The 20,086-nt window shown below is 40.8% G+C and overlaps 2 protein-coding genes across 5 annotated transcripts in view; both read right to left on the bottom strand.

Moving 5' to 3' along the window:
- aldh1l1 (aldehyde dehydrogenase 1 family, member L1) overlaps nt 1–3,210 on the bottom strand; it is a 47,295-nt gene extending 44,085 nt beyond the window's left edge. For both annotated transcript variants that reach the window (XM_054784066.1, XM_054784062.1), the window contains exons 1-3: nt 3,018–3,210; nt 2,488–2,589; nt 2,081–2,324 (exon numbers count right to left, since the gene is read on the bottom strand). The gene's annotated coding sequence lies outside the window, so the exon portion shown is untranslated. The remainder of the gene's footprint in view (nt 1–2,080; nt 2,325–2,487; nt 2,590–3,017) is intronic.
- A 4,849-nt stretch (nt 3,211–8,059) lies between these two features.
- LOC129186873 (Krueppel-like factor 15) lies at nt 8,060–19,594 on the bottom strand. Of its 3 annotated transcripts, XM_054785581.1 has the most exons (4): nt 19,411–19,594; nt 17,098–17,353; nt 14,187–15,432; nt 8,060–10,717 (listed from the first exon to the last, which is right to left on the bottom strand). In XM_054785581.1, the coding sequence occupies exons 3-4, from the start codon at nt 15,266–15,268 to the stop codon at nt 10,549–10,551; spliced, it is 1,251 nt and encodes a 416-aa protein (XP_054641556.1). In that variant the 5' UTR covers nt 15,269–15,432; nt 17,098–17,353; nt 19,411–19,594; the 3' UTR covers nt 8,060–10,548. The 3 variants fall into 3 exon arrangements, with proteins under 3 accessions (XP_054641556.1, XP_054641555.1, XP_054641557.1); XM_054785580.1 differs by lacking the exon at nt 17,098–17,353; XM_054785582.1 differs by lacking the exons at nt 17,098–17,353; nt 19,411–19,594 and adding an exon at nt 16,497–16,961.
- Between the last annotated feature and the right edge of the window lie 492 nt (nt 19,595–20,086).

Here is a 20,086-nt window from a genome sequence, read left to right on the forward strand (position 1 = left end):
TGCTCAGCCACCCGTGTGCACACTGGCCTGATGTCACTGTCCTTCTCCCATTCCACTGCAGTGATGGTTGTCAGTGCAACCCCATCGTCTCCACCATAGCACACGACGCCTCTGGGTGAAGCCCCTCCAGCATTTCCCTATTCTCACGATACTGGAGAGTGCATCGGCATTGGCATGATGTGCTCCGGATGTCCTCCGCTTGCAGCTCCGCAATCCAATCCAGGTGCCCGCGGGCCTTCAGGCTTTTTGAAAGACATAAGCCACTGCAAAGCTGCATGTTCGGTTCCGACTGTGAAATGAAGTCCTCCTACACTCAAAAAAATAAATTGTTGGTTTAACGTATTTGTATCTTTCCACCTATATTCCACGTAAACAAAATCAAGTTAAATCAAGGTTTTGCTAGTTTTACTTGTTTCAGTCTTGTTGTTTCAGTTAATCTTCTTTTCGTAGGTAGCACTAGTAAAGGATTTGTTTAGTCCACTGAACTTCAAGAATGCTTCAAGAAAACTTTTTTTTAACCAAAGTCCTGCAGCATGTGATAATCACTACAGGTTTGACCCACTTAAGAGCATCATATGTAGAATAAATTTAACATCTACTAGTCAGGATTTGTGACATCATGTGACATTTCTCACCAAATAAATGTTTCCCATAAGAAATCATGTAAATCCAATTTATCCTTTCCAGAAAGCCAAAAATCTTAAGACAAAACATGTTTTATAGTTTTATAAGTACAGTTTGACATGTAGAACACAATTGATAATGCATGTAAATGATGAATGAAAGGGATAAATGAACATTTAAGGTTACTTTTACCTTCATTGAAGATGTGATTGTTGCCAAAGACATGATGTTGCAAGAAGATGAACACAGTCACCAACTTTGTGTTTTGCGGTTTCTTGAATTCAGTAAACCATAATGGGGCCAAAGAAAGTTGCAAGTGGCAGCATTTTGAGAAACACTATTGAATTCAAAGAAATAACTCATAACAAAGCAGGAAGATGGTATCAGTGTTGATATCGCTGCTACATGGTGTCTTTGTCAAGAATCACATCTTCATTGAAGGTAAAAGTAAGCTCAAATGTTCATTTATCCCTTTCTTTCATCATTTATATGCATTTACAATTGCTTTATTCCTATAAAAGTATAATTGTAAAACTATAAAAAGTGTTTTGTGTTAAAATTTTTAAGACTTGTGGCGTAACTGTTAGTAGGCAAAGAACTACAGAGTCAACCGCTGATGATGTCACAGGTGGGTGGTGGAGCTGACTTCCGCTTCCTGCTTCCATGTATGATCAAGCAAATAGCATGCCAACAAGGACATTTTATGATAAAAATACATTAACACAGTAGGACTCACGCTGTGTATTAATAATATGAAAAACATATTGTATGCTAACTGAAAAACATGTTTGATATTTTGATGGGCCATCTAAATTGTAAAAACAAAAAGAAGAAAGACTTATAAAAGTGTTATGTATTCATTCCAACTAACATTTCAGAAGAGGCATTTATTGGAAATGGTTTTTCACTTGTATAGCGATTTTCCACCTTCAAGGGACTCAAAGCGCTTTGACACTGCTAGCACATTTACCTACTAATGACGCAGCAACTGGGGGTTCAGGATACTTCGTCATGATCACAGGAGGACGGAGGATCGACCTGCAACCTTCAGGTTGGAAAACAATGTAAAATCTTTCTTGCTACAAATGTTCATGTAGCGCACTCGCTGTATAAATATGTTAAAAAACTATGCCGTGAGTAAGTTCCACCTACAAAACAAGGTACATCAGTGCAACCGATAGCATTTTCATGAAAAATACAGTAGCCTGACTGTTGGAACTGTACATAAATTAAGAAGCAATATAATTATCACTTATATATCTTAGTAGTATTAAAGTGTGTTGCCCGTTAGAAATGTTTGTTTTAGGAATGCTGCTGTGACCCCGCAACAGAGAAGGTGGCGACTCATGGCACCCCTGTGTCTGTTGACGCCGAGGCTGCAGTTGCAGACCAACCGATGTCCTTCAAGGCTATGCTGATTTGTGCTTCATACCACACATGTATTAAACTTGCTTACCTCTAAATGGAATCTTCAAAGTCAAACAACACAAATGTCTTCAAACTTGCTTCAGAAGCTTGGTTTTTAAGGAACTGTGTCTTAGAGGACAATCTTCATCCATCCAGATTGAGAAGGATAAGCTCGCACAAGAGTGCCAGGCTCCCCAAATCACTGAGAACCTCCACACCTACAATCAGGACACCGATGTCTTCCAGCTTGATGAGAGGTTCCCATCACAGGCTATGGCCTCATTGTCCGTATTCTGAGGGGTAAAACACAACATGTATTTTCAGAGTGCATGTAAAGTGCAGCAAGAAACTGGAAGAATGACAACATTATATATGCTGACCGCAAATGTGAGAATCAGTAAAAGCCCACATTTAAGGACAGTTTTAGAAAGACAGTGCTATAGAAGATGTACACACCCCCACGTGTGTAAGCCTGCGTCGTCCTCTCCAGCGTTGTTGGTCTCAGGTCTGGCTGGCCGTTCTTCAGATTTTTTCTCTCAAACAAAAAAAACAAACAACCTGCATAATGCAGTAGTGGTTTCTAATTAAAATAAAATCTTCATGTTCTCAAATCTCAATATATCTACTCAATAACTGTACAGTATAATCTTTTCTTTCTTCACAAACAGAAATTAAATGACAATGGCAACATAGCTGCTCATGACCCTTTAACAGCAATACACAAGTGCATATATGAACCCGAAATGCCCCCCTTAGCTTTAAAGCAAGTACTTCGACATAGCAATAGCTTGTTTAACACAGCAACGTTCACAAAACTAATGATTTCGATGGAAAATGTAAATGCACAATATATTCAATATGTCCCCGATTGGTTTTATTTCTTTTCACAGAAGCTAGTGACACATAAGACACAATAAAGTTAGCTATCAGCTGTGATAGCGTCAACTAGCATGCTAAGCTAAGGAGGCTAATACAGTTTCACTTACCAGAGTTTTCACTCGACAAACACAGAAACAGCAGCGATGAATAATAGACCGTCTCACAGAAGTAGGGATCCTTCAAGACTACAAAAAGTCCAACAAAGTGTTGTTTTTGCAACTTTTTGAACATTAATTGGTCTCATCAACTTCTGTGTGAAAAGACAGAATCAGCAACGTCCTCACTGCGTGCGATGGACATGCGCGCCCTGCTGGCGAAAGTAGGAATTACACCAATGGCACAAATAATACTGTTGCACATGTTAAATATTGTGATCTTACTTATTAGTAGAACAAATGGCCGTTACATATATTAATGACTTACCGTTAATGCCAAGCATTCCGATGTATTACGTGACGATATCAGTGTAAACCAAAGGGCTGTTCTCTCTCCTCTGACTTCTTCAGGACCGGTGGGGGTGGAGCATGCGCAGTAACCAGCTGTATACAACTGTTGTTTTGATGAATCTCATTCTTACTGGATTTACGTATATGAAATTGTTTAATCAGATTTTTCTTAGAATCTTATTCAGAAAACATGATTGAATCATATTGGGAACCTAAATTCATTTACAATGAACATACAGTATTTGCATTTCATCAATTAAACAAATGTCCTAGCATGGGTAGCATTGCTGCGGAGCTGTCGTCCGTGTCCAGGACAAGGGAAGGTTGCCTTCAGGCACAGAGAATATGGGGGCCTCCACAAGGGCTTTTCTAAGGGGTAGGGGTCTTTTTTCATCACCATGTTCAGGGGCCTGAAGTTGACACCGAACCGTCAACCATCTTTGTTTGACCTTCTTCTGGACCACAAATGAAACAAATGCCCAGAAACTCGTAGAGGGTTCGATAAGTCCAGCACATTGCATCTCCTGCAGGGCCTTGTCAGCTGCAGCCTGCCGAGTCAGGGGTTTCATCCTGATTGGGTGGGCATCCCCAGTGTCAACATCATGATGGATGAAGTCCGTGTGGCCCATGTCATTCTCAGACAGCAAAAAAACAGTGCTTGAAATCCAGCAAGAGTTGCCACAGCTGGTCTTGCTCCCTCTGGGTCAGTAGGCCGCAGTTTTTGTGCCAGACCTCCCTCACAGCCGTAACAATGGCGGTTTACAGCGTAGCCCCAGGGTGGGGAGATGTAAGTGATTGCCACATTTGGGGATAGGGAACAAGATAAGCGGCTGGGTTGACGGTGTTCTCGGCCACTAATGTGACGCTGTGGCCGACAGAACAGCTTGAAAATGGATAACATGCCCATCTGGGAAGGTGAGGGTAACTATCTTGTGTTGATCAAACACTTCCGTGGTCCCACCAGATCCAACCTAAGAAGGCAGTTCAAATTCTCAACCCACACCGCGTGCCGAACAGACACTTTTCCCACCCCTACAGTCACCACAGAACAACAACAATACTTCCTCATTCTCCACCAATCACACTCACACCAAGGTGCATTCATGAACACAGGAGTTCTGAGCAACAACATTACAACACACTACCATAGTAGGAAGTAGAAAAAAACAATAATGGCCATTGAAACTGAGGAGAACTGGAAGCCCTGCAGCATTCTAGTGAAGCAGTGGAATACAAAGGTTTGATCCGGCATCATCCTGTCGCAGTTGATAATTCCTGAACGGTGTGCCTCGTAGTTCCGCCCAACACCAAGCAGAATGCAGCAAAACAAAGTAAAAGTCAGCAATCTGGAACGTAGCAGTATCCACCTGGCTTATCCAGAAACTGACAGTGAAAATCAGAAGGGCGGGAAAGATCGAGGATGAGGGCGTGAGAGATCCAAGAGGGCCCCTCCAGATCATACTCCTCCCAGTCAACCAAGAACTGGAAGCCCTTTCTTCTCACGTCCAAGATGGATTGAACTGTGTAAGCACGCCAAGATATTACATTATATTATTATTGTGCATTGATGAAGGCAAAAGAAAAAAAAAGCTACAAGAAAAAAAAGTGAATAATGAAGTTAAATAAAATTCCAATACATACAAATTACTATATAAATAGAAAATAAAACTAGATTAAGCCATTTCATGAGAAATTGTGTGTGAATGCTGAAATGCTGAAGCTGAACTGAAATGTGTAAATATCTCAGAAATGTGTTGAAATCTATTCAGCAACTGAGGATTGACTGAGCAAGCTTCATGGCGGAGGAGACGACCGGCACAATGCTACGCTACGACGGTGCACAGAATAGGCAGAATGGAAGATGTGGGAATTTGTACAAAAGTCCTGATAGATAGCCTGAATGAGCAGACTAAAAACAACGGAATTTGAAATGTTGGAAAGTAAAAGTGCAGCCGTAACACTGCAAGTCCAACTGTGTTTTTCATGTATTTTTTATCACAGTGTCTTTTAAGCATTTCGAATTGTTTTCTGCATGTAAAATTATACAGCTACATCGCAGTTCGAACATCGGACCCTCACTCTATCGCGGTTTTTCATAAATGTATTAATGATCGCTATTTCGGCGTTGACTATGGCCCATTATTGTTAAAAAAATAATGAAAGATAAGCTATAAGAAGTATTCTGGTCACTAGGTGTCAGTAATGTCACAAAACATATATGAGACATTAGCTTACATTACCTTAAAACTGCATGTAGTCAGCCATAGCATGTCACACATGGTAAGAGTGAAAAAAAGAGTTCTCCTCCCTTCCATGCGGAAGTGGTAAGGTTTTGGCTTCTTAATTTTTCCTTCTTCCCCACTCCACTGGAAACCCTTTCTTAAGTTTAGAATAAATCAATCGGAGGCTAACTGGCATGCTATGCTTAAAGCTGTGGCCATCTCTTGTGTCCCTTCAATGGTCCCGTGATCAGTGATCCTGCACATTAGCAATGTGGTGTAAACAAAGAATAATAGGAGTGTAAAGGTGACTATAGGGGTGTTATTTCATGTCGACAAGGCTCTAATAATGGGAAAAAAAATCCCCAAAGAAAGTCATAAACAGGTTTTCTATGCTTCAACTACAAAAATATTCCATTTATTAATATTGAATCCTACTTCACTGAAATACACTTATCACGGTCGGGTCTGGAGCCAATTAACCGCAATCAACGAGGGACAACTGTAATTGTAAAACTATGAAAATGTGTTTTTTTTGGCTTTCTGCAACAGATTAATTGGATTCACATTATTTCTCATGGTAAAAATGGATTTGGTTAGAGTACGTTTCAGTTAAGAGTCGGACCTTCTAGAACGGATGGACGCTAACCCCAGTTTCCACTTGACTTTGCTTTTGTCTGGTTCTCCGTTCTCCGAGTGAAGGATAATATGTTGCTTTCATGTTTCTCTTAGCCAAAAAGGTTCCCGACCCCCGTCCGTGTCTTGAATTTCATCCTGCTACCCTGTGTGCGAGTGGAATGCAACAAAACAAAGTCAGTCAGGATGATCTGAAATAAGAGGTGGAAGTCATATTTGCTTTTATCCATTTTATTTGTAAATGCATCTCAGGTAGAACAAAGGTAAAATATATATAATATATATTCATATGTACTGAAATATTAAATTATGTACAGAATTAGGGTTTTTCACAACAGATTTCCAGTTGTGTTTTTAGCATATGGTATGAGAATAGTCTCCGAGTAAGTCCGGGATACAGCCATGCAAAGTTGTGCATATTTACATACATTCATAGGATGCGATTAAAAACAATCCTGTGTTCACGCAGGCATTAGGAATTCAACAAGTGAATAAAAGGAATGATGTACATATTCACAACACGGTGTGACTGATACACAGATAACGGCTCAGAAAAATAGATGAGTGGATGCTGTAATGACATTTAGCACTCTTGTTGCAGCTTTAGCACCGTTGTGTCACCTCAACGTAGAGAATACAACTGCCAGGAGAGAAAACACCTCAGGGCTTTCCAGTAGCACCGCTGAGGCAGTTGTGTGTCAGTGCTGTGTTCTCATCTCATCTCATATAAAATTACAAAAAATAGCAATGCAACATCTGACCTGAACCACGTAGATATGGATGACCAAAAAGCAGTTGAGCTTCCAAATAAGGATTTTGTGGTACAGTAAGGCTTGACAAGCAATAGAAATACAAGACCAAGCAATTGCATACAGTACGCATGATGTACAGTAAATCAGAACCAATCAGAAGACAGATTTCACAATCACTGATCCATGTTTGCATTTATTTGTGTTGCTCCAATATCCTTCCTCCTCCTTGTTTCTCTGCAAAAACCCATAAGAAGCCATTTCAAGTCAAACAATACCACACAGTGGACATTTAAAATACTACTAATTCATGCCAAAGATGTTACACGTACAGGTGCCCTTCAAAAGTATTTACATTGTACTACGAAGTATTGCATTGCTTATTCGATCAATCAAATAGCACTGAATGTCTACGCTCACTTTCAGATCGGATAGGATAAGTTTTGCCTGTGTTGACTGCATTTAGAGGTGAAAACAACATGAAAACCAGAGAAAACAAGCAATTGTGAATCAAAGAAAAGATGGAGAAATGATTGAATGAGTTATGTAATAGGATACACCTGGGCAACAAAACACACCTGTCACATGTTCCAATACGTTTGCTCACACGAAAAATTGGTGGGTTCAAACAAAAGGCCAAACAAGGCCAAAGTTATTTACGGTATATCTACTGTCACTGCGCTTTGAGTTGTCACGCAGTACGTCACCTGCAAGAGAGGAGCAAGAAGGTACTGGAGCATTTTTTAAAATTGTAATTTATTAAAATTACCAAATGAATCCACCAGTACGAGCCTGGAGTTTGGTTTTCAGAGACGTGCAACACAAATATGTACATTAGCACTGACCAATGAAGTCATCAGATGTTAACTTTATGCATTCCCACCTAGTATCAGCATTTGGCAACAAATATGAGGTGAAAGAAAAACTTGAAAAATACAGTATAGTAGTCTATCTGTGCAGCATGGGAAAACATAAGAACAAAGTGGAACAAGTTTCCGCTCGCATTAGACATGCAAAAACTGTAGGATTTTTAACTGTGTATTATTTTGTGAATAAAATAATGGCCCATATTCCCAAAATTGATATGCTTTACATAAAATTTGATGTTATTTACAAATTATTTTACTTTTTTAAACATTTTTTGGAATCATTGCGCCTGAACGTTTCCCACAGCCCGGTGGTAAGAATGACTGTAAGTATGACACTTCAGAATAATTGGTTTCTTTATTTTGTATTGTAAGATTAATGTCTACATCAACGTCAATGTCTTCATCGCTGAATCGTATCAAATTTATTCGTTTGTACACTGTGTTTAATCGTTCTGTTTTTTAAATATATTGTTTTTAATCGTATCTTAACCCGAATTGCGATAAATTATGAGTTAACTATAGACAAAAATGTGATTAATCACAATTAAATATTTTAATTGATTGACAGCCCTAATTTAATGACAAAGTTTTGCTGTATTATTAGTTATTAGTATAAACATTTCTCTTTACATTGTGACTTTTTGATCTTTTTTTCCCTATTTTTGTTGATTTCTTTGGTTTAATTTTATTTCTACAACGTGACATGTGCTCATAAAAATCAAATGGCCAACAGGGCCCCACTTTGGACGCCCCTGGTCTATACAGAAAATAATAACCATGGCAATATGAAGGCTAACACACCGATAGCGATGTTTTCCTAGCTTGTTTTCTATGAATTGACTGAAGAAATATACAGGTAGTAAGAATTGTAATACTTGCATTGTAATACTGAAATAAGCTCTTGGAAATGAGCTAGCTTACCTGCTGACACACCGCCATTTTGGGAAAGACATGCTGTGCTGGTAATTTTACTACGTAACATATTTGATATTAATGGCGGACACAGACTCAGCTGTTAGCCATTCCTGTGATTGCTGACTCTTAGGCTTCTTGAAGCTTCTCCTCCCCAGTACTAACATTTTGCCACCTTAAGAGCTCTCTTAAGGTCTAAGACGCTTTGTGACTAACATTTATCTTAGCAAGTAAAAATTCAAAGAAAAATCTTAGAATCTGAGTGACATCACTTAGAGCTATTTTTAGCCTTAGGGTGCTTTGTGAATACAGGCCCTGATCTTTAAGTGCTAAAATCGATACTCAAAATATGGTATCGTTAACCAGAACACTGGAAAGTAACCAATTGAGTTTGAAGTGATCATGAATTTGTTTTCTTAATTTACTTAAAGGGTTTTATTTATTTTCTTTTTTTATTGTTTAACACACCTTTTTGACACTTTGCACATAATCCTGTTACTGTTGTGCAGTAGCTTGGCTATATTGCAAATCATGCCGCTAACGCAATGTAATATCAATAACAATTGAGGTGTTCTATTTAGGGCTGTGAAAGGATTAACATTTTTAATCAGATTAATCACGTTTTTCAAATGAATTAATCATGATTAATCACTATGTCACACCATGTTACTTTATATTACCTTGTCATTATCCTATAAATTTTAAGCTAGCAAAGAGTACATCTGTAATACAGGAAGTGAATAAATGTATTGCAATTGATGTGAAACAGATGGAGGTTAGCGTTAAATAAGCTTTGCTTCTTCCTACTCCTTTTTGGACATGTAGAACTGTGAATTGTGTTATGTGATGTAGTCCAGTCTAACTTGTATGCATGTTCAAATAAATTAAACAATTACCATTATCATGTCTGGAATAAGCCCATTTTAAATTTTAATAAATTACTTTTTCACATTTTCCCAGACAAATTAAGGGTCGTACAAGCCTGAATCAGTGGTAACACACATCGCTGGTATAGTCACATGACGAGCACTCCTCAATTTTTCCTTTATGTCACTTAGCGACTTGATGAGTTCAAGGACACGTTCGAACACGTTTCAAGTCTTATGGCTTCTTATGGGTTCAAGTGTAAAATGTGAGACAAGTCTCAGTAGCTTATTGAGGTTATAGAATAAAAACACCAGCTGCGTTTCCATGAGGCTGGATGCCAGGGCAAATCTACTACCATGGCAAGTACTAGCAGTGCTGCTACTACTAAGTGACCCAAATGACTGGCACTCCTTCTGCAGTTTGCATAACAAGACTGATGTCCAAAACGCTGCTGACTTCCAAGCAGATAAAAAGGCAATCTGCTGTTCTCCAAGGGAAACATACTCTTAAATTTAAAAAAAGATATATTATCTTCTGTGCGGCGGCAGGAGAGAATTCTGAACCATAAGACCAAACAACATGAAAGCACCAGGAAGTCTGTGATTACATAGCGGGTGTATCGGGTTTTCCTTGCACACACTCATGTACAGTGTGGGAAACACGAAGTATCTGCCCCCTTTTCTGGATCTTTACCCCCTTTACCCCTTACAAAGATATGAACAGTACATCCTCTATTACGTATTTCAGGGGTTTTTTTGACATTCTGTCTCTGTTAAAATAAATCTAGCATAAAAATCCTGTACTGTTCATATCTTTCGAAGGGGGTAAGCTAACAAAAGGGGATCAAATACTTATTCCCCCCCAGTGTATTGATGCTTGTGTGGCGTTGTAGAGATATAGGGGGGGGCGTACTTCACACATCCACAAGTGATGGTAGACTTCATTTTGCTGAGCGACCTGTACAACTGCTTCGTGGAAAACGGTGCACTTTGACGTGTTTGGACAGATGGTCACTGCGGGCAAACTTCTTGTCACATACTGGACATTGGTAAGGCTTCACCCCCGAGTGGGAGCGCCGGTGTCGCGATAGCTCGTCTGACCGGGAGAATCTGTGGAGGACAAAGAAGAGATGTTTACTGTGATGCTCGTCATGTGTGTATGCTGGACGACAGTGCTCGGCAACCTTTACCATCAAAAGGACCATTTTGCCTCCTCCTCTAGTAAAGAAAAATAGTCTGAAGCCGCAAAAACTTTTAAAAGCTGTAATGTTTTTTTTAACATTGTACCTGTTTCAACGACGGAATTCAACTAAAATTTCAAATGCACATTTCCTCCACTTCAGTGTTGAAATAAAATCACCAAGTTTGGCGAAGGAAGACGCAACAAGGACGCCGAAGTGCCACATGCAACTCCGGAGCCGTGGTTGCAGACCCCTGAGGATTTGAAAAGAAAAAGACAGTCCGCCACAAATAAATACTCACTGCTCATAAACACGTTATAACGCACCTGGTCTGCCAGAGAATAAGAAGATGTAGCAGGAGGGGTCGGTCTAATCAGACTCATCGAGATAATCCTTGTCAAAAAAAACACTGCCGACAAATCTAGTGAAGAGACTTTTGGAGAGACGGACACGAAAGCACGTATTGCTCTTCTCAACGAGCACCGTTTGCTGCTGTGGGCCCCTCCTCCATCTAAAAGCACTCAGCGGCGGCTCCGTCTTGTTTGTGAGACAACAAAAAATACAAAAAGAAGCGACAGACAAAAGTCCATTTGTACGTTTCTATGTTGTGTTTTTTTTTACTCGTGGCCAGTGATACAAATTGGCCGCATCCCAGCACCACCACAAATACATGGCAATCCTGTGGGAAACACTGTAGTTACGCAGCATTAACACGTGCACACGCTTACTTCCTGTTCAGTGTAAAGTGAGCTTCAAAATGAAAGCACGGCGGTATCAGCACGGATTCTACCACAGCAGCCAGCCAGTCTAAGGCATGAACATGAACAGGTTGCAATGTTTTAGTGAAATATGGTAGAACATTTGTAATAATGCAGTGTAATACATAATATATTATACAGAATAATATAAAAATGTTTTTGAAGTACTACAGTCACGTATATATGAGTATAGGAGTGTAAAGGTGACTATAGGGGTGTTATTTCATGTCTAGAGGGCTCTAATAACGTTTAAAAACTGTATTTAGAAGCTCATAAACAGGTTTTCTATGCTCTAAATACGAAAATACCGTATTCCATTTAAAAATAAGGACTCCTACTTTGTGGAAATTCACTTATTGCAGTCGGGTCTGGAACCATTTAAGCGCGATAAAGGAGGGATAACTGCACATTGAATTATTAATTATTCATGAAATGAAAAACTTTTTGTGTGTGTTGAGACACCCTGTACAACACCATTCCACCTCAGGATGGCTTTTTGTCGGAGACGTGTTGCCAGTCTCTCTGCAGCCTGGACGTTCCTGGCCTCCAGTCATGGTAACTATTCAAAACCGTGCCTTTGTTCCCTCCACTTCCTCACTTCTCCCTTCATGTGATGGCATGAAACTTTTCCACCACTGCACATCACTCTCCCACCACCAGCATATTTGTACATTAGTAAAATAACCACGCTCCACTTCTGTACTCGTACGCGTTTCCCAGCTTGTCTTTTCTTTTGGGCGACCTCATTAAATATGCAGGGTCACATGCACACACACACTTACACGCTCGGCACACATTTCCATCCAAACCAGGTCCAGCCTTTTGTGCAGACAAGAGTCCTTTGTTGATGAGAATACAAAGCCTGGATTATGGCAGCCCACAATTCCGGGGTGCTGTTTGGGTCTAGCATGGCGTGGGATGGCCACAGTAAAGGTTTACATTGGTGCGGTAAAGAGGAAACTCGTGGAATGATAGATATCCGTAGCCTCTTAAAGCTGCTTGCTAGAAAATAAAGCCTACGTGAGTGTACATGCTCAAGGTGTGCATGGATGGTGTTGACATAAAAGTAAAGACTTGTAGATGTGAAAATGTACATATCTTACACATACGCTACACAGCTTTACTACTGGATAAGAGTACATGAAGACGCTTGGTCAGTGAGTTTTAGTGGTGGAGGAATGATACTTGTAGCCAGTGACGTGCGCCCATAGCAGGCAGGTGTCATGATGAAAAATAATAGTAATAATAATAATAATAATATAAAATACATTTTAATATTTGACAACTGAACTGTATTCTAAATGTATTTTCTGTTTGATTCCGGTGGTTTTAACAGAGGCCAGCAAAGCCTTCTCTGCTGGCCTCCTGAACACTACCAGAAGCACTAACCTACACTTACAACTTAAATTCCAGTATTTGTACCATGAAATTGTAATACTTTATTATCTTCATTTAGTAGCGTGTCTATGTGTCTAGGTTTTTGTCCAATCAGATTGAAGCTGGTATGTGTTGCCATGTCAATGTAATTTGCCCAAGGCCTTCGGGATCAGGAGTGCCGGCCCATGTCGCATACACACTATTAGCAATGTGTGCAGATTTGAGATTCACCTCTCAGTGGAATCAAGGTTTTTCTGTCGTCCTATTGATCAGGGCAAAACTGTAACTCTGTTTACGCTTGTTACATTTGGCTGAGCGCCAAGTGCAGCACTGGCGCCGCCGACCACCAGTGGAAACGAGTTACTAATGCTCGACGTTACTAGCGGTGATTTAAGAGACTATGTAAGAGAAGAAATAGGGACGGGAAACCAGCAGTTACTTATTGTGTGGGAGTTCCAAATGTGAGCATGGAAGAGTGGTAATGTCGCCAGTGTCTAACACGGGTGACCATGATTCGCAGCCCTGTGACGGACAATGTTTGAGTTTGTTTTTTTTAATGATACCGGCCCTAGCCGTGTCTGCTGAAAAAAAGTCCCCACTGAAGGCCCAGGTACCGAATACACCACTCGCCACTGGTTTTTAAAAGTTTCTTTAGTAAAAATGGATGAATTTACACATTGCTTAGCATGCTGGCCACACAGTCAAGACATCTGGAAGATCTGGGTTCGAATCGCCGTGTGGAGTTTTCATGTTCTCCCGTGAGCGTGTGGGTTTTCGCTCATCTTAGGTTAATTGGAGACTCCAAAGTCTCCTAAGTTGTATGAATGTGAGTGTGAATGGTTGTTTGTCTATATGTGCCCTGCCATTGGCTGGCGACCAGTCCAGGGTGTACCCCGCCTCTCACCCAAAGTCAGTCGGGATAGATTCCAGCATGCCCCTGCAACACCAGTGAGGATAAGCGGCATAGAAAATAGATGGATGGAAGGTGTTTTAGATGTGTTTTTGTGGGAAAAAAAACAGTATTTTCAGAGAAAAAGAAAATCTTGACCATTAATCCGTGACTTTGCGGGGTGAATTCTGAATCACGACTGTGTGGGGACTCACTGTACATCTATACAAGCGTTGCGTAGCAGTTACCATAGCAACAGAAATGCAACCACACCCCCTGCGCTGGGGTAAGCCGCTTTTAACAGGAACACTAATATGTTTCTGTGAGTATCTTCACCACGTGAAGGTGGTCACACGCTCACATGTGGTACTCACCGCCATCCACATCCCTGCCAGTTGCAGGCAAAAGGTTTTTCGCCAGTGTGTCTTCTCAGGTGGGCCTTCAGGTGGCTGCTCTTTGTGTACATCTTGTTGCAGCCAGGGAAAGTGCATTTGTGCATTTTTATAAGATCCGCCACCGGGTTCTTCAGGAACTTCTGAATCCCTCCTCCTTGGCCGGTGATGTGGTCTCCGCTGCCGACAGGCTTGGCTGCGATGGGGACGGGAGCGATGCGTACAAACTTGGAGGAGACGTCAAAGCTCGGGGAGGGCAGGACGTGGGGTACCAGGGCAAAGGTCTGACCTTGGATGTTGACCACTAGCTGTGCCAAGGTGAGGTCTAAAGGGGGCTGGACTACAGGTACCACCGTTGGCTCCTGTTTGATGTGCAGGGGCTGAATGTGAAGGATGATCCCACCACTGCCGGCTTTGTCTGCTGATGAAGGTTTGCTTGGAGACGGCTTCTTCTTACAAGGTAGGTTAGAAGATAAGGGTTTGCTCTCGCTAGAGGCCGTGCAAGCAATGGGAACAGTTTGGTCTGAACACTTGACTTCCAGCTTTGTCTCACAAGAAGCCTCCTGAAAACACTCCAGTCCAACATCTTCTGGTCCCATTCCAATCCCCGGCCCACCTCCTTGATGTTCCTGCTTCATGGTCACCACCTCCATATTCTCCTCCAGGAATTCTTCGATTTCTTCCAGTGTGGGCTGGAAGGAGCCTCGATGTTGTTTGGACCAAGAAAACAGGTCCAAACCTTCCTTCTTCCCTGATTCACATTTGGAGGCGTCATCCCAGAGGACAGAAGATAATGGTATAGATGCCACAGACGCTGCAACAGCATTGCTGGCTCCTCCTAAAGAGGTCTGGGAAAGCAGCTGGTCCAGGATGCTGGTCTCAGTGCTGGAGTTACTGCCAAAGCTGGAGCTGAGAACCTGCGAGTCCGGGCTGGAGCAGGAACGAGGACTGGAGGACTCACTCAAGTCGTCCTCTGAAAATGGCGACGGCATCACCTTGTAGTCCAACTCTGTCCCCGTGTCAGACAAGTGACAGGCGCGGGTCTTCTGGGAATGATCTACCATCACTGGCAAACTCCACTTTGTGTATTTAGGGTGAATTATTTGATCTTTTTGGGACAGTCGAGTCAATGTGGGTCATCAAAGCTCGTCCTCTCTGGAGCACGTCACAGTGGACGAGCAAATATCACAACAGCACCTTCATGTTGGAAAGGTCCAGCCAGGAACGTCTAAATAGAAATAAAAAACACAAAGTAAGAATTAGCATCTAGGAGTCAAGTCTAAGTTGAAAGATAATTGAGTGTACAGCGGAACCTTGGTTAGTGTCATGAATTCGTTCCGCAAGATCCGACTCTAACTGAAACGGACGCGAACCCAATCCATTTTTCCCACTCCAGAAAGCCAAAAATCTTAACACAAAACACGTTTTTAGAGTTTTACATTGTAGCTTGACATAATAAATGATAAATGGAAGGGATAAATGAACATTTAAGGTTATTTTTACCTTCATTGAACACATGATTCTTGACGACTGTCGCCAAAGACATGATGTGGCAGCGAGAACAACACCGACACCACCTTCCTGTTTTGACATCAGTTATTTCTTGAATTCAATAGTGTTTCTCACTTCAATTTTTACATTCAGCACAAGTGGCAGCATTTTGATTAAAAAAAGGTAAGCAACACGATTGAATTAAAGCAATAACTCATGACAAAGCAGGAAGATGGTGTCTGTGTCGATCTCGCTGTCACATCGTGTCTTTGGGAACAGTAGTTTCCAATGAAGGTAAAAGGAACCTTAAATGTTCATTTGTCATAATTATAAAACTATAAAAATGTGTTTTTTGTTACCATTTGATTGATTATTTTGAGGCATGCAAAAATAAATACAGGACATAAAGGGTGTGTCAAAAAAAAGTAGACTCTCCAAGAAGTAGCCGCTACAGTTACAATTGAAAAAATTCCTCCAAAAAATGTAACGCTTAAAATTGAAGAAAAACTCTGATGCAAAATGAGAATTTTTGTTCTTCTACAAGATTGGTCTTGTCAGAACGGTTTAATTGTCGGACCGTACTTTTTCTGCATCATCGACGGTGACGATTATCTCGTTCGTACTCTCAGAGGGAGGCCGCGTTTTCGTCTTCAAGGAAATGATCGGTTGGCATCTGCTCGGTGGGTCCAGGATGGTGCTCCACCACACCGGAGGACAACAGTAACTGATCGGCTAACAGAGCTTTTTGGTGACCGTGGTATTGCTTTGAACGGCCCAGTGGAATGGCCCCCCCGAGGTCACCTGATTTGACACCACCACTTGACCTCCACGACGCTGAACAGCAAATCAGAGCTGGAGTTCACATCCTCCGGAGTGACGGGAATGATCAGGCGAGCAGTGCAGGACATGCGGAGGAGAGCGCAACTGTGCATGCAAAGAAATGGAGGTCATGTTGAGGACTAAGTTGACAAAAAATAACATCCATGACACCAGCGCAATTAGCGGGAAAAAAAGGGTTCATCTGGGTATCGCGGCGTAGAAGAACAAAAATCCTCATTTTGCATCACAGTTTAAGACTTTTCCTTCCATTTGAACCCGTGGTTCCATTTTGGCCCGTGGAAAAAAACGGGCCTGGGTTCTATCATGCATGCAATTATGCAATAAATGTTGGTATGGACCGAAGGATGCTGTCCATACCAACGTATGCAAATAAAGACATTTCATGGAAATATTCAATTGTAACTTCAATGGCTACTTTTTGGAGAGTCGTACTTTGTTGATCCACCCTGTATATCCTGTATGTACAGTATGCATGCAGCAAACAGCAACAACTCATTGACTTCATTATTATGCTAAAACTTTGAGCGTAATTAACGCATGTGTTCATCATGGCAAGCCACACCTCTGTCATGACAGCAGACGGAGGCCCGGTGTAGCGTCCCAACAGCCCCACTGAGTCTGATGCTCTTTGTTACTTTATTGTGACCTGAACACATCAACAGCAGTGCAATTCCAACACCATATATACAGAATGTACCTTCAACTCACAAACACATCTCTAGTTTGCCCAGCATCGGAACAACACTTCCTCACTGTCATGAGACGATCGCGAGATGCATTGAGGGACACTCGGAACATCACATGCGTGTATGTGTGGTCTAAATGAACGCAAATACAAAGAACAACAGTAAGTGGATATTCTTATCACTCACCAACGTAAGTCTTCCTGCGGACATACGTGCACAGTTTGCTGCACTTAAGTATGCTCGGAAATCCCAGAAAATACAGCTACACTCAAAACAGTGAATTCAACTTAAATAAATTACGCGGTGTCTTAGAACGCAACCCCACATTGCTCGTAATAACACAAAAGAAACCAGTGTTAGACAAATAGAGATGTTCATACACACATTTCATCTCCTCTCATGTTTCTTTCCGTTCATAAAATAGAGTAAACATGGGCGTGATTCACACATAGTTGCAAACGGTGATCATTCATGATTCATTTCTAAAATGTGATTCATTTGATTAGAAATTTTAATCATTTGACAGCCCTAATATATACATGGAAAAAAGGATTAGACCACCCTTGTTTCTTTAGTTTCTTGTTCATTTTAATGCCTGATACAACTAAAGGTATCTTTGTTTGGATAAATACAACAATGACAACAAAAATAACTTTTGGCAGTACAATGCTAGAGCTATTCATGTAAGAACTTAAGTGATTTTGGTTATCATCAAGAAAACCATGGAAGTTGCAAGATATCAGCTCTTAAACTAAACTCTTATGATCTATATTTGTTATCATCATTATATTTGTCCAAACAAATGTACCTTTAGTTGTATCAGGTATTAAAATGATCAATAAACTGAAGAAACAAGGGTGGTCTCATCATTTTTTTCCATGACTGTATATTAAACTTTGAATTTAATATATATGATAATGAAATCATTATCAATCCATATCCATATTTTAAATATCATTTAAATGTTACTTTATAGTGTATATTTTATTTTTAGGTGTAATTATTTTTAAATAATGAATTCTGTCATTTATTATGTATTTTTACCAAATAAATGAAATGAAACATTTGGCTGCATAAAGTCAAGTATGCACGGTATATTATATGTGCACACGACGTGTCCAGACTGTCTTTCCTTCCTGGCTGTCAGCGCTCCCCATCCAGGGCCCCCGCTTGGTGACCGAGAGTAAACCCAGCCAGAGGAAAAAAATGTCAACATATTGTTAGAAAACAGCACATGGGGCAGCCAGAAGCAGAGTGTGTCAACATGGTGTGCTGCGGGACACTTTAGACAACCAGGAATCAGTTCCATGGATATCTTTTCATCTTGGACAAATACATTATTTGATGGACAGCTCTGCAGATTAGATAACCAACGCCCTTTACTGTCATGTATTTATTCCTTTTTCACCTTCTAGAAAAGCTTCCACTGGTGTTCATCACAATCACAGTGCACGTGTGTGCATATTAATACTGGATCCTACTCACAAAAACACAACTGTTATGTTGGACAACAGCAAGTTGTGCGTTAAGTATTGAACATGTTGGACATGTGCATTCAAAATTTGAGAAGCGCACATTAAGTTTACCTGTAGAGTTCATGATACAGTCGTGCATTTTAGCTTCATCCTGAAAAGTATTGGAAATATCCCTAACTTCTTGTAGTAGTATATTATGTACAGCAAATATAGGTGTACAAACTTTGTCCACAGTGTGAAAAATCACAAAAAAAACAAGCTGTGTAGCCACAAAAGGCCCCGTGGCCCCATCAAAAATGTGGTTGGCATTGATTGAAATATTAAATCTATATTACTTTTAAGTGCACTCTTCTTCTTTTCAGCTTGCATCTCAGCTTTATGTCATAGACGATAGTGTGTTATTCTTGTAAGTGTATGAACATATCAACTTTTTGGCTGCTCTTTTTATTAGTTTTCTTGATTCTTTTTTTAGATTACGCCAATAAAAAAACGACCTCAAACGTCCCGCGGGCCACACCTTTGATATACTTGTACCGAGCGCTGCACGTGAGGAGCCTCGTGGCAACACCCCGGACTGCGCCTCGTGTTAGCGTATGCCGTAGAAAGAGCACGCTTCTCCCCCTGCAAGTAAACATGTTTTCGTCCTTGCTGCCGCACTGAAGGTGTTTGAACCGCTGCACCATCAGCGCACGTCGACATAAACTGTTCTCCTACCTTGTGCTCGTGTACGAACGTCGCATGGACTCGATGTTCGTCCTTGAGAATGTTCCAGAAGCAGCAACGATATTCCAGAGCCGACCGAGTTTTACAAAATGCCCGTCACATGACTGGCCTGTGTGTCCGTGTGTGATACAGTGTGTTAGTGTGTGTCACTGTAGAGGAAAACAACATGGAGTACCGCGGAAGGCTCGTCCACTCTCTGCCTTCCTATTGGTTCACAGCGGCGGGATTCTGTCAACACGTGACAGAGTGTAAGTTGATAAACAATCACAGAAGGCAGCACCGTATTTATGTACGTATCTGTCCCACACTCACGCCAATATAGAACACATGGAAAGATAATAGCGCTACCATAAGAAAGTCAAGTAAACGGTTTTGTTTTTTTGTAATGCATACGTTATTTTTTGTAGTCCAGCCCTAAAGTCAACCGATGCTTTCATTAAAAAAAAAAGGTGTGGTACATTTAGTGCACGACTTTCTCCACCAACTACGACGTTATTTCTCTCAATTTAATATAAATTCATTAATGACCTTTATACAATGTTATTCGTTAACATCATCTCTGTTATAGTATTGTTGAATATAAAATGAACTATATGTGGACATGATGGCGTATGTTCTCTCTCGGCTTCAGATATTGCTTCCTGTTTGCTATACCGTGTATTGATTA

The sequence above is a fragment of the Dunckerocampus dactyliophorus genome, chromosome 8, assembly GCF_027744805.1.
Source record: "Dunckerocampus dactyliophorus isolate RoL2022-P2 chromosome 8, RoL_Ddac_1.1, whole genome shotgun sequence".
NCBI classification, from domain to species: Eukaryota; Metazoa; Chordata; class Actinopteri; order Syngnathiformes; family Syngnathidae; genus Dunckerocampus; species Dunckerocampus dactyliophorus.